Source organism: Pteropus alecto, unplaced genomic scaffold (genome assembly GCF_000325575.1).
Source record: "Pteropus alecto unplaced genomic scaffold, ASM32557v1 scaffold97, whole genome shotgun sequence".
NCBI lineage: Eukaryota > Metazoa > Chordata > Mammalia > Chiroptera > Pteropodidae > Pteropus > Pteropus alecto.
In genome coordinates, this window is record NW_006439713.1 from 5,012,381 (window position 1) to 5,025,609 (window position 13,229).

General features: G+C 45.9%; 1 protein-coding gene across 1 annotated transcript in view; it reads right to left on the reverse strand.

Moving 5' to 3' along the window:
* DOPEY2 (dopey family member 2) overlaps positions 1-13,229 on the reverse strand; it is a 79,425-nt gene that overhangs the window by 3,379 nt on the left and 62,817 nt on the right. Inside the window, exons 27-33 of the mRNA XM_025050184.1 lie at positions 12,450-12,594; positions 7,814-7,899; positions 7,533-7,642; positions 7,266-7,412; positions 6,185-6,246; positions 5,559-5,687; positions 706-842 (exon numbers count right to left, since the gene is read on the reverse strand). Coding sequence (XP_024905952.1) covers positions 706-842; positions 5,559-5,687; positions 6,185-6,246; positions 7,266-7,412; positions 7,533-7,642; positions 7,814-7,899; positions 12,450-12,594 — 816 coding nt within the window. The remainder of the gene's footprint in view (positions 1-705; positions 843-5,558; positions 5,688-6,184; positions 6,247-7,265; positions 7,413-7,532; positions 7,643-7,813; positions 7,900-12,449; positions 12,595-13,229) is intronic.

Consider the following 13,229-nt stretch of genomic DNA (forward strand, 5'->3'; position numbering starts at 1 on the left):
ATTAATTAATTAATTAACTTAATGGGGGCACTGGTTAATGAAATCCAGTAAGTTTTAGCTGTACACTTAAACGGGCATATGTATATTTACACTGTGCTCACTTCTCATCGTTAGATATCTTTCTGTCACCAAAAACAATCTTAGATTGGAATTTCCAGGCTAGAATTTTCTGATCAACACCAAGGAAGTAATCTGTCTCAAGGGCCCTGAACATTTCCCAAGAGGCCATTTACATGATAAAACTCTCCCCACTCCAGGTCCTGGAATGGTTTCTCTGCTAATAGCTTCCTGGCCTCACCCTTCTTTTCTATAAAAACCTGTTATGCCAATTATATCTCAGGAAAACTTGAGGGGAGGGGCGGGGGGGGACTTAAAAAAAAAAAAAAGAACATCTCAGGTTACAGAGTCTCCTGATTGTGCCATTCTCTCTTGCGCCTGATTTAATCTCGTGTTGCTTTGTGCCGTAACTGGGCTGCCTGGGAGCGATGGGCCATACACCATCTAGCCCAGGTGTGCGGTAGGTAGGCTGTACCATCCGAGGTTTGTGTAAGCACACCCTATGATGTCCGCACGGCGACGAACGCCAACGATGCATTTCCCCGTCATTAAACACCGCATGACTTTATGTGAAGTAGCATATTATTGCTGAAAAGGCATTTTTAAAAGTTCCAACTTCGCTTTCCAGGGTAAAATATTTGTACTTACTAATTCAGAGACCATTATTGGCCACAATGAAGTCAAATGTTGGGGAGATATTCTTAGCAGCAAAACTCTGAAAAAAAGAAACATCTGAGCAGCAACTATGGATGTCTGTCCAACTCTGAGATTGTCTGTCAGGCGTTCTAAGGAAAGAAAATTTTAAAGACGTCACACAAATATGCAGTTTGAGATTTCTCATTAGACAAAAAAAATTGTAATTGCTTTGCCATTTGAACCACAACCCCATACAAGAAATGGGTGTGAGGAGACCGTTTCTGTGCCTAGCCTACCGCCAGCCCTCCTATTTGTTTGTGGCCTTTGCTAAAGGAAGTGCATCGATGGCTCTTACTTCCCAGCCACAGCTGCATAAAGAGGCATGAACTTCTGCCTCAAGCCAGAAACCTATTCGATGATCAATACATTTTTGCTAAGAATTTGGAATATGAGACACGGAAACCAAAGACAGTCCTTGGTAAGTGACGGAACTAGAGGGTCACACACGCAGGTTGGTTGGAGATGACACCGTATTTTGGTGGTGAGAAGTGGGAAGTAAAATGAGTGAATAAAACAGATTTATTCAAAAAAGTTTAGATTTGACACCCATGACCAGAACTTGAATCTTGCAGGGGGGAAAAAAAAAGGTTTGTGTTAAACACTATAGCCCCAAAGTCTTCCCCACTTCTCTACTGAAATAATCGTAGAATATGATTCCCCTCCCCCATAATTTAAGGTTTCTTAGGAATGTAACAAATTGCTGTAACAGAGAGAAGTCACGAATAATGAATGAAAGCAAGGATACGTCTACAGCTCCTATAGACATAGAAAGGACAATGACATTTGAATTACTGTTTAAGTAGAATGCAAAATGGTACACCCAGTCTAGAAAATAGTTTGGCAGTTTCTTATAAAGTTAAACATACATGTACTTTAGGACCCAGTAATCACACTCCTGTGTGTTCATCCTAGAAAAATGACAACTATGTCCACACAAAAACCTATAAATAAATGTTTGTCATAGAGGCTTGGTAATTACCAAAAACTGGAAACAACCCAAGTGTCCATCAGGTAAATGGATAAATGAAATGTGGTACATCCATAAAATGGAACATTAATTACCCATTAAAAAGGACCAAACTCTTGATACACCCAGGGATGACCCCCTTACTTGCCTTTGGATGGACTCAAAGGCATTATACTCAGTGCAAAAAGCTAATCTCAAAAGGTTATATACTGTATGATTCTATTTATTGAACATTCTCAAAGTGACAAAATTGAAGTAGAGGACAGATCAGTGATTGACAGGGATTGGGACTGGGTGGATGGTGTGACCACAAAGGTGGTGGTGACAGGAGGGAGCCGCTTCGTGGTGATGAGAGTTCTATATCCTGGGTTGGGACTGGGTGGACGGTGTGACCACAAAGGTGGTGACAGGACAGAGCCGCTTCGTGGTGATGAGAGTTCTATATCCTGGCTGTGGTGCTGACTACAGGAATTTGTGTGACACTGTCATATGACCACACACACACAGGCACACACTAGGGTGCATGTAGAAGCTGGTGAAATCCGAAGTCTCCAGCTGAGCCTGGTGATGGCTCCACATCGTTCCCCTTTTGAAAATGGGTCATGCTTATGTGAGATGTCGCCACAGGGAAGTTGGACAGACGGCACACAGGAGCACTCGGTACCATTTGTACAACTCCTTGTGAGTTAATGTATTTCAAATTGGAAAGTATTTTTGAAAAAATGGTTCGTACACATAGGGCATATTGCATGTTGGTGCTCCAAATAAAAGCTAAAGTCATGAGATTCTTCTTCAGGCAAGATGGTCTATTTTAGAATCCCTAATTTTCTTCAATCTCTAATATTCCTTTTGTGGTGGAGTGATGAACCTTGCACACTTAAGGAGTCCTTGTGAGCAGAGGGCTGGAGAAAGCCCGGGCCAGAACCCTCGCACACCGTTCCAGGCTGTGGTGTAACCGCGTCTGACCCCGCTGTGCTGCCTCCCATCCATGAACAGGAGCAGACTCGACTCCACGCACTGCACAGGGCCCCTCCTGCAGACCAGGCCCGCTGCTGGGAGCCGGAGGGTCCAGGTGTCAGCCCGGGTCTTGCCAGGTAGTGGCCACTTCAGGCAGGTGCTAATCTCTGAGCGCCAGTCCCCTGGTGTGAGAACAGCTCAGCCACAGGAAGTTCTCCTGTGGCCTGGGCAGCCAGACGCAGTGGCTTCAAGGGAACAGTGTTGTCTCTAGATCTTTCTGAGGCCTGGTCAGGGGCCTCAGTGGGGCGTGATGCCTGTCCTCCTCCTCATTTTAGACAAACGGCATTTTGCCCTTTTTCTTTTTTAAAATAATTGCTTTGGGCTTGCTTATCGCTTCTTTTGCAATCACTGTAAAGTTTTTGGAGCCACTGGTACCCCAGCCCATGCACACCACCCCATTCAGAGCTCCTGGCTGGTGTTATGGATCAGGAGGAAAGGACCTCAGAGCAGCTCCTGGGGGGAAACATCAGAAATTCCCTATTCCGGCCTCTTTTCATTAGGCCTATACCATTTATCATGGTCACAACTGTGAAGCTTCTGGATGCATCCACTCCCTTGACTTGGGCATCACTGCTGCACGGGGACCAGTCAGGCGCCCAAGACTCTGTCAGAGGACGCTCCGAATCCTATCCCCCAGGACCTCATGGAGGCTGGGCCTGTCAACAGTCCTGGGGACAATGACAATATACAGGGAACTGCTTCGTAAATGGTCAGTTCATAAAATATGAAAGGGAGTCAAGTTTTTTTAGCTGTGTAGTATTTTTAGAAATACAACACTTGGTGGAGAGCATTTATTTGGAGGACTTCCTCCCTCAGAGCCCACACCTCCTATTTGTCAGCATTACACACACGCAGATATTCAAATACACGTTGTTACGTGTATAAACACAATGTATAACGTATATATCATGCTGCCCCTGCTTCTCTCTCTCTGTCAGAGGCAGGATTTCTCAGAATTGCCGGATGTTTAAATCCTGCCACGGTCAGCTTCTCCACGTCACTGTCTGAGAAGGGCTCTTGTCTGCTCTTTCTTGTTCTATAAACCTCATATGGTCTCTTCAGCATTCTGGGCCTCACCTCAAGTTGTAAACTGGGGAGTGTGCGCTGGGAGGTGGGGCAGAGAAGGAACAGGTATTTGCTCAGAGTGAAAAGGCACTGGAAGGATGGCCAGGCCGCTGCCCGGCACGCTCCCTTTCCGCTCTCCTCTTGCCTCTGCTGAGAGCGTGGATTTGACGCTGCACCTTCGGGTCGCTGTCCAGGGGCCCGGTGCTTAAAGCGCCGCCCCAGACGCTGCGTGCCGACTACAGCAAACGTGACCCTGCTCTCTCTCCTGCGGACTTTCAGGAATGCAGCAAAGTTCAGCTCTCAGCAGGAGTGCTGGAGGGCTGCCAGCACCCTTACTGAATGAAATTCCTTGTCACCAGCTGATCAGATCAGCCTCCTATCAGGATTCAAGAAAGGATCTGTCAATATCTGAACGTTCGCTTTCATATGTCCAAAGTGTTCAAGACATTATGGTGTGAAAACTTGTTCTACATGTTGAAATTATGTCAGTTGAAGTATAAAGGTTACTTTATTGCATATATAAAATATCATTTTATATAACTGTGAAAGTTGTTAAGTGTTCTGAAATAAAACCATTAAGATCTGTCAGTAGTTAATCAAGTGGGGAAGCGGGCTGACAATTAGCATCAAGAATCGTGATGACCTTAAGAACAGCACAGGCTTTGTGAACTGACAGATATTTAAAAAAAAAAAAAATGTTAAGAGCACAGTAAGAGATTTATTTCATAATTCTACCTGGAAACAACCCGAGTGCCCTTCCACTGGTGAACTGGTAAATCACAGGATAGAATATTATTTAGAAATAAGAAGAACTGGCTACTGATGAATATACCATAGAATGGATGACTCTCTCATACATTATGCCAAATCAAAGAGGCCATACACCATCTAATTACATTGATACGGCATTCTGGAAGAGACGAGACCACCTGAACAGGAAGCAGTTTCGTGGTTGCCAGGGGCCCTTCTAGGGGCACGAGGGAGCGTTCTGGGGTGATGGAAATGTTCTGTGTCCTGACTCTACAGTTACGTGACTCTGTGTGTTTACAAAAATTCATAAAACTGTGTGACCTAAGGGTGACTTTTACTGTACGTAAATTACACCTTAATAAACCTGACTCCCCAAAAAAGGACTTGCACCATAATTCTAATATTTGTAAAACTGTTTGTTACACTAGCTTCATAATAGTAAACAAAAAATCCTTTAAGAACTGTATGAATTTTATTTGATTCCATGTAGGCTATGAGTCTTAAGGAAAAACACATTCCTGTTTGAGCACTGTTTCATATCTTGGAGGACAGTGAATTAAAACAATGTCCACTTTGCCAAATCAACATTTTATGAGGCGGAAAAAAAAAAACAAACCTTCAAAATCATGTACAATATCCACAATAGTTCATTTTTGAGGGAGACAAACAACAAAGTGAGTATGAAGAAGAGAAAAAACTGTTAGGGAAAAATTAGGTATGTCTCCAAAATCTCGCCCTTCGCTGGCCTCAGTGAGTTAGGACTGCAGGAGGAATCCGGCAGAAGGCAGTGCTGAGAAAGTACTGTCGGAGTTTAAAAAATTACCTAATACAAACTAATAGCATGATAACAACTGATTTTTAAAATAAAAGTTTCAGATTTGCCATCGCATTTCCTCAGTTCTTCCCCAATCGGCCCCGCTGAGTGCTCGTTTATAACGCTCGGCCATTCTGCCGCAGCCGTTCAGGGGCCTGTGGGGGTGGGCGGGGGGCGGGGTGGCCGTCTTACCTTGTATCAGAGGGAGGTAAAGGTGGTACTGATCCAGTTCGCCACTGAAGACGGCGAACGCCTGGCGCTTGAGCAGCATGGCTTTCTGCTCAAAGCTCGAGAACAGTTTGAGAGAGCTGCTCGGCATGTCTAGAACGAACGCAGAAAACACGCTCCATTCAGTGAGGAAACGACACTTGGAGATAAGGCACGGGGCAGTCACGCTGCTGGAATGCCTGTGTCCCTGGGGAAAAACCGTGATCTTGACCACGTAAGGGCATGGGGTTATTATCTGCATATTTACTGGTAAAAATACTTATTCCTTTAAAGATACTGAACGACAGGGTATTAGAAGAGGATCTGAGGTACAGTAATGCACTCTTAAAATCATAGTAAACTTATCATGACCTTCCAAAGTACCTCCCCACTACCGAGCACTAGAGAAGGTGGGTAAGCATTCTCGTCACTATGTTGGAACTGGAAGGCCTCATTCGTTTAGTCCTGATACATCGTGCATGTCACATTACAGTCTGCAGCTTAGGTGGCACCACAAGGGTTTGAGCGGGGTTCTGAAACACGTGGCCAGAGCTGATGATGACGGCGCCGGTCCCTTAAAGTGTGACCCACGTGCTAGTACCAGAACTTACTCATTAAATCTTTAAACATTGTTTTCTCATGAGTCAGAAGATGGTCAATAATGGACTTCCAACTGGATAATAAAAAAAGCAAAATTAATTAAGTATGCAAAGGATGACAATGATTAAAAGTATCAAGGACACTCCCTTTTAGTATCTATTAAAAATGACTCTCTGAAAAGCAGTTAGTGGAACAAATAGTTTCTGTGTAAGGGAAAGCTAGGCAAAAGCTTTTCATTTATAACCGTAACACAGAGGATGAATAATAGATTGAGCAATATCGAGAATAATGAATAATTCCTAGCTTACTGTAAAAGAAACATCAATTGCCAGGGTACTCTGGCTTTTCCAAGGGTTGCCCTTAATTACATTTATACAGGATGATAACCATGCATTTGTGATGGTGGAAAGAAGTGGGGAGCAGTGAAGATGAAAACCACAACTTTCAGATGGGCTCCCCCAAAAGGGCAACAGAATTGTACGGGGGAAGCCCCAGAGCTCCGTGGTGGCAGGGCAGAGCTTCAGGCCACACGAGAATACTGACCAGCCTCCATCCTCTACCTCTGCCATAAATAAAGACATGTTCGGCCAGGCCAGGGGAAGGTCCTGTTGACCTCCACGAAAGTTCACCTCGCAGCTTTGCAGCTGGATCTCAATGGATCTCGGCTGCTAGCGCAGTGCCTGGCTGGCTGCAAAGTCTCAGCAAAAAAGTCGTGAGTGTAAGCTGAGACGTGGGCTAAGGACGATGCAGTGTCCCCAGCGGGCTCTGTCATCTTAGTGCTGGTCAAATACTCTGTGATGACGAGATAAAGCCGCACTAGACCAAGTTCCGCTGGAAGCCCGTACTGAGCTCTTTAGGAATAACGTTAATTGAAATTCTTTTGATATAAAAAAGCACCTTCGTATTTTTACAAGACTGACATTCTTTCCCAGGAAGACAGAGTTAACATGCAAGCCTATGACAGTGACGTCCTATGACTCGGGTTGACGCTAACTCTACTCCCATTTCAGGTTTGGGGATTAACCGAGTTAAGACGAAACCCTTTTTCCACGTGAAGGTCAGGGCGCGTTTTACCGGGACGGCGTATCTTACTGCGCACACGAAGCGTCCATCTGAAAGAACGCAGGGTCCAAGAATAATTCCAGGACTTCCTTCTTCCACGCTCGTTTCGTGTAGGCATACCCGCTCAGGGAGCTCAGCAGCTGAGCGCCAGCCCGGAAGCTGGGCGCGTTGTAGGCGCTAAGCGGGGGTGGGAGGAGGACAGGGTCAAGGTCAGAGACTGCCCAAGGAAAACCACGTGACGCACCTCCCGTGACCTACTTTCTTGCGTGTGGGTGCGTCCCACAGAGGCAACGTTACCTGTGATTGCGTAAGTACGGGAAAACGTAATAGAGCAAACGGGAGATCAGCGGCACAGCTTTCTCCTTCTCGTCGCTTCGATACACCATGTCCAGGAGAGACGCCAGAACCTAAAAGAACGGGACCGAAAAAAAACAGCAATCTTCTGAAGCAAGCGACAGTGAGAAATGTGGTCCTGAAGTTCCATGTAACCCAACAAGCAAGCTCCAGGTGCGGCCCGCGGCCGGGATGTCCCTGGATGGCCCCCACTTCCGTGGGACGATGAGCCAGGCGTGGCTTACCTCTGCCAGGAGAGACAGGGCTTGCACGCTGTACACGGAAGGGGCAGACGCGGACACCATCGTCGAGGTGGCGGCGGCGGCAGCATCTGCTAACAAGAGAGCCATCTGTGTGTTACTCCTGATGGATACGTCACCATTTACTGCCCTCACTGACGTGCGTCACGATCTCCCACCTTTCATGCTGACGGTATATAAATATAACCTAGGTGGTGTTCTCTGTTAACATGCACAGTATCAGCAACTAACGATCTGGAAGTTTTCATCGACATTAGCCCTGACTCTGCTTTCCTCTCATTTCTATGCAGTATCAGCAACTAACGATCTGGACGTTTTCATCAAATACATTAGCCCTGACTCTGCTTTCCTCTCATTTCTATTCTCGTCATAACTCTTGGAACCTCAGTGTCCCCTTGGGTGATCCATCGAACGTCCCAGCCTCTGAGCCCCCGACCCTTTCTCTTCCAATAATCGTTTACTCGGCTCCAGCTCAGCCATCCACTGCCACCACCACTCAGTTGGCCTCAGCAATTTCCAAAACCTCCATTTCCAGCATCCTGGTCTGACACAGCTCATCCTTCCTGCTCACAACTCCTGGAATCCCGCTCTGGCAATTTCCGGAATCCCTGTGCGGGCCCCCAATCCCTGGAGCCCACCACCTTCACTACCCATCACTTCGCTCCCCGCTCCCCACCACCTACTTGCCGTGGTCTATCCGCGACCTTGCAAACACCCTGAACTCTTGCTTCTCTCTTCCTCTGAAGTTCTTACCTAGAGAAATCAACGCTGGCTAAACCCCGTGACCTGCCTACGTAGGTCTGTGTAGCTAAATGCCCTGGAGAAAACCAAACCACTGGGAAACTGATCCCGCTTTATTTCATGATCATGAACCCTGCAGACACCGGATGCTACCAGATAATCCCACCGCACATTCCTTAGCGGTGGAGGCTTGCTCACACTGCCCCTCCCTTCTCAACTAGTAACCTCTGCATATTTCATTGACAAAATCAGTGCAATCAAATGGGAACCCCCTCGGTCTGGCCACTATGAGTCATTAACCTCTGTGTCCTCTGCCTTGTCTCCTATTGTAGGACAGGCATCCCCAGCTCCGAGCAAAGAACAGTGCTTCTACTCGTGATAGCAGTCCCAGCCCCATGGCCATCAAGGGCTTCGCTCTCTAATGATCCTCTCTCCCTCTGGTGTGAACGTCTGGTCTGCTGCAGTTTAATCACCACGCGGCCAAGCTCTGACACACCACAGCTATTAAAAATAAGTCCAAAACCAGTCAAAGACATTCTTTGGTCCTTAGTTCCACTTAGTTACTGCCCTACTGACCACTAAGCTTCAAAGAGTTATCTGCATGCACTGTCTCCTCTTCCTCTGCCACCCTCTCCTCCACCTACTCCAATCTACTGATGATCCAAGCCGCCCACTCCCAATGGCTTCTGCGCTGTCAGATAAGGACAGTGGGTCTCTGTCCTAATGTGATTCTACTCCACTGTGCTCCTCCTCCCTCCTTCTTGAACCACTCCAGTCTCTTAGTTTGCAGGACTCTGTGTTCTCGGTTTTTCTTCTAGCCCAGTGAACATTTAATTGTTTTTTTCTGGCTCCTGTTCTTTTCCAGACAACTCAGATTTAATCATGCAAAACCAAGCTCAAATGCACTGTCCAAAATGTTCTTGCTTCGGCCTGTTCCACTTTAATAAATTGCTTAAGCCAAAAACCTAAGTCATCCCTGATTGCCCTTTTTTTAACCACCACATCCAAATCCATCTCCACTTTAATAAATTGCTTAAGCCGATTGCCCTTTTTTTAACCACCACATCCAAATCCATCAGCAAGTTCTGTTGACTCTGCATTTCAGTCAGTCCACTTTTCCCTACTGCCCCTGGCCTCCAAGCCAACATCCTCTCTTGCCTGAAGCACTGTGAAATCCTTTTAACTGGATTTCCAGTTTCTGTTCTCATTCAGTACAGCCCACATAGCTCATGGCAGCCAAGGTGATGTTTCCTACAGACGGAAGAAGACACTGTCACTGCTCTACACACTTTCATGGCCTCCTGCAGCAAATGGGGTGAAATCCACACTCGTAGCCATGCTCTGTATCGAACCTGCCAACCGCCGACCCCCGCGGCCCTCCCTGACATCTTCAACTGGTCACGAAGCTCTCGCCACATCCGTCTTCAGGTCTGAGCCCACTGCCACCTCAAGGACTTGCCATGCCATCCGGGCAGTGCCTTCCCAGGTCTTTGCACACCTGCCCCTTATCTTTCTTTGGGACACGTCCTATAACAGCTAAAGTGGCCCCTGCCCCACTCCCGGTCACTATTTATAACATTATCTCATAGTACTAAAAGCCATCTGAAATTCTCTTGGTAATTTACTTTTTTTTGGCCCTTAAAACAACTTTTATTCAAAGCACTTTTAGATTTTCAGGTGTGAAAAGGAACCTTTGTTAATTTAGTTTTTTGTGGTCTTCTTCTCTGCCCCATGAGAGCAGAGGCCCTGCTCATTTCGGCGGCCGCTGTGGCGCTGATACGCAGCGGTGTGTGGCACACACCAGACACATTTGCACGGAGGAAACTCTGCACCCGCTGCACGCATTAAAAACTAAGTGGAGGAAAATGCACCACTTTGAAGCCTCATTCTATACCATACTTTAAAGGCCAATCATTTGTTCAAGACTGAAACAAAATAGTTGTGATCTAAACACTCAGGTTTTTGGTAGTCTGTAATTTACTAATTAAGTCTTACTAAGAAGCTCAAAAATCATCTCAAGCTTTAGAATGCTATGATTTCTTTTTAAAAATCATGTAATTACAGTATTATCTTGAGGTTAAATTTAACGATTGCACAAAAGGCCCAATAACACTCGACATAGCTGGCACAGCTGCATTGGTGGTGAAGCAGATCGATCTGTTTATTAGTACGCAGGACGGGTATAACTGAGGGTGAATTAGCCAAGTAAAGGTGAGAGCTCTTTTTCTAGAACCATTACTAAAACCATAACCGCAGCCTGTGAAAGCATAATTGCTAGTTTCTATTAGCCAGTGATAGTATACAGTTATAGCATCCTCGCCCTAAAGTATAATTATTTCTCTTAGGCAAACCACAAAACCAGCTGTCAAACAAATATGGCAAACGAGTAATGGAGGTGGTACCATAGCTGGTCCAGCACACACACACCATCCTTCCAGGTGGGGGCTCATTTCCTGTGCCTCCAGTGCACCCCCAGGTCAGCCACGCGGCCCAAGAGGAGCCAACCAGGATCTCTGCACGAGATGTGATTACCCTCATCTGAGCACCTGGAGTCTGCCATGCCTAAACCACATACTGATGCCTGGGCTTTTTACTTACGAAAGCCAAAAAGGTTCTGCGTTGCTTCTGTCAGTCTAAACGTGCATTTCTGCTACTCGCAACAGAAAAGAGCCCTAACTTCTCAACACTTCTTCCCCAGTGTGTTAAAAATCACGAGTCCGGCTTTGTTTCTGCTGATGTAACTATTGCCAATGATAATGATAAAGGTAATAAAACATGACAGCAGTTTTTGAACATTTTAAACACTTGTGAAGGGGACTGTGCTATCGAGAACTTAAATGTATTTTTTTGCCCTGTGTTAAGAAAACTGAGACAAATTCGATTTCCTCATCCAGTGATGAACAATATTGGGACTGGGTGTGTCTTCCTGTCCTGGTGTTAAATGACATTGAGCAAACATAGTTACTTGCTCCAAGATATACTTAATCCTGAAAGAAAGATGGTAAACCAACTAGAATTGTCACATATCACAATGAGCAGCGTGTGCCCATCAAGACCCACCCTGGACCACTGACTCATGCTGTACCCACCCATCCAAAGGCATCGTAACACTAACTCTGCGAATCCCAACCAGTTCTCTGCTTTGAAAGACCTGCCACGAAAGGCTCAGCCAAGGCCCTACAACCCTACAAATATCCCCTCCAAACTCCCCTTGCTGAGACACTCCTGTGACCGCCAAGTGTCTCCCTCACCACAGTAGTTCTCCGAGCCTAAGATCTGCTTGACTGACGGACCTGTGTGGTGGTCTTTAGGGCCCCGGCCATTGACAATCTTCATTTGCACTTAATTGAGACTCTTCAAGAGTATCTGGCTGATCGGGGTCCTTGGAGTAGATGGATGAATCTCCTTTGCAAGCCTCCAGGCCATCTTTTAGGAAGCTATCACCAGTAGAGAGGCGGGGGTGTGCCTGGTTTACACGACCTCTTATTATAAAAGCCCCTCATCCAGGGCAATGACACACAAGGATCGCTGGGAGGTGAGGGTGTGTCGGCCAGAGATGGAACACACAACGCAGACTGCCTGAGCCGCTTGTCGCTTTACTAAGGTTTGCTCCCACGGTTCCTCATACCTTTTCCTATTTTTTATCCCCTACAGATTTTTATTGCTGAATCCACGCAAATTATCTTGGGAGTTACTCTCTTGGACCCTCATCTCTGCTCATGAGGGTTAACATGGTAGCCCGTTACTTGGGACACTCGTAGTGGAATCCTGTTTCTTATACATGTGACATACTGTAAGAAGTGAAAACAGTTTCCTTTTAAGGAAAAACTCGACCCACTAGCTGGCAGCAGGCACTATTTTCTGGCCCTTCTACACCTACCGTACAAATCTTCCTCGGCATCGGATTCTTCCAGAGAGATCTGAGGCTGGGCCTTCACTTCTAGGTTTCGGCTGAGCCAGCTGGTTTGTTCCAAGGAAGAGCCGGCAATGTTCCCCACGGCTTCTAGGATTTTTTGAGTGACCTCCTGAGAGGAATCAGGAGAAAGAGGAAAGGAAGTTAATTACAGAAAAGAATCTCATGTGCCTAAAACAGCGCCATCCAATAAATACAATGCAAGCCACATGGGTAATATTAAATTTTCTAGGAGCCACATTAAAAGGCAGTAGAAAGGGAAAAGCTGGTAATGTTGAACCCAATATAGCCAAAATATTATCAAAGTGGAATCCATATAGAATTTATGAAATTTTGCATTCTTTTGTACTGTCTTTGAAATTGATGTGTATTTTGCACTTAACACATTCAACTCAGATGAGCCACAGTTAACTGCTCAACAGCCACGTGTGACTAGTGACTACTACATTGACAAACGCAGGTAAAACACAGAAACAGAAGTCATCGCTGCACATGGCATCTAGCAGATTAGCTTTCCGGTTTAATCTTTAGGATCATGGGTTCTTGCTAGAAATGCACCTTTCAATAATATAACAAGGAACAAAATTAAATTGATTTGCTGGAGGTGAAGTGAAGAGTCATTCGCATCAGGATTACAATCAGTGAAGAGTCTGTTCGAGTAGCTGGGACAGAGATGGGAACTCCGAGTAGGTTTCTCAAGCCAGTTTCACCACATGTCACCGGCTAAGAGGGGCTGTATGTCCCTGA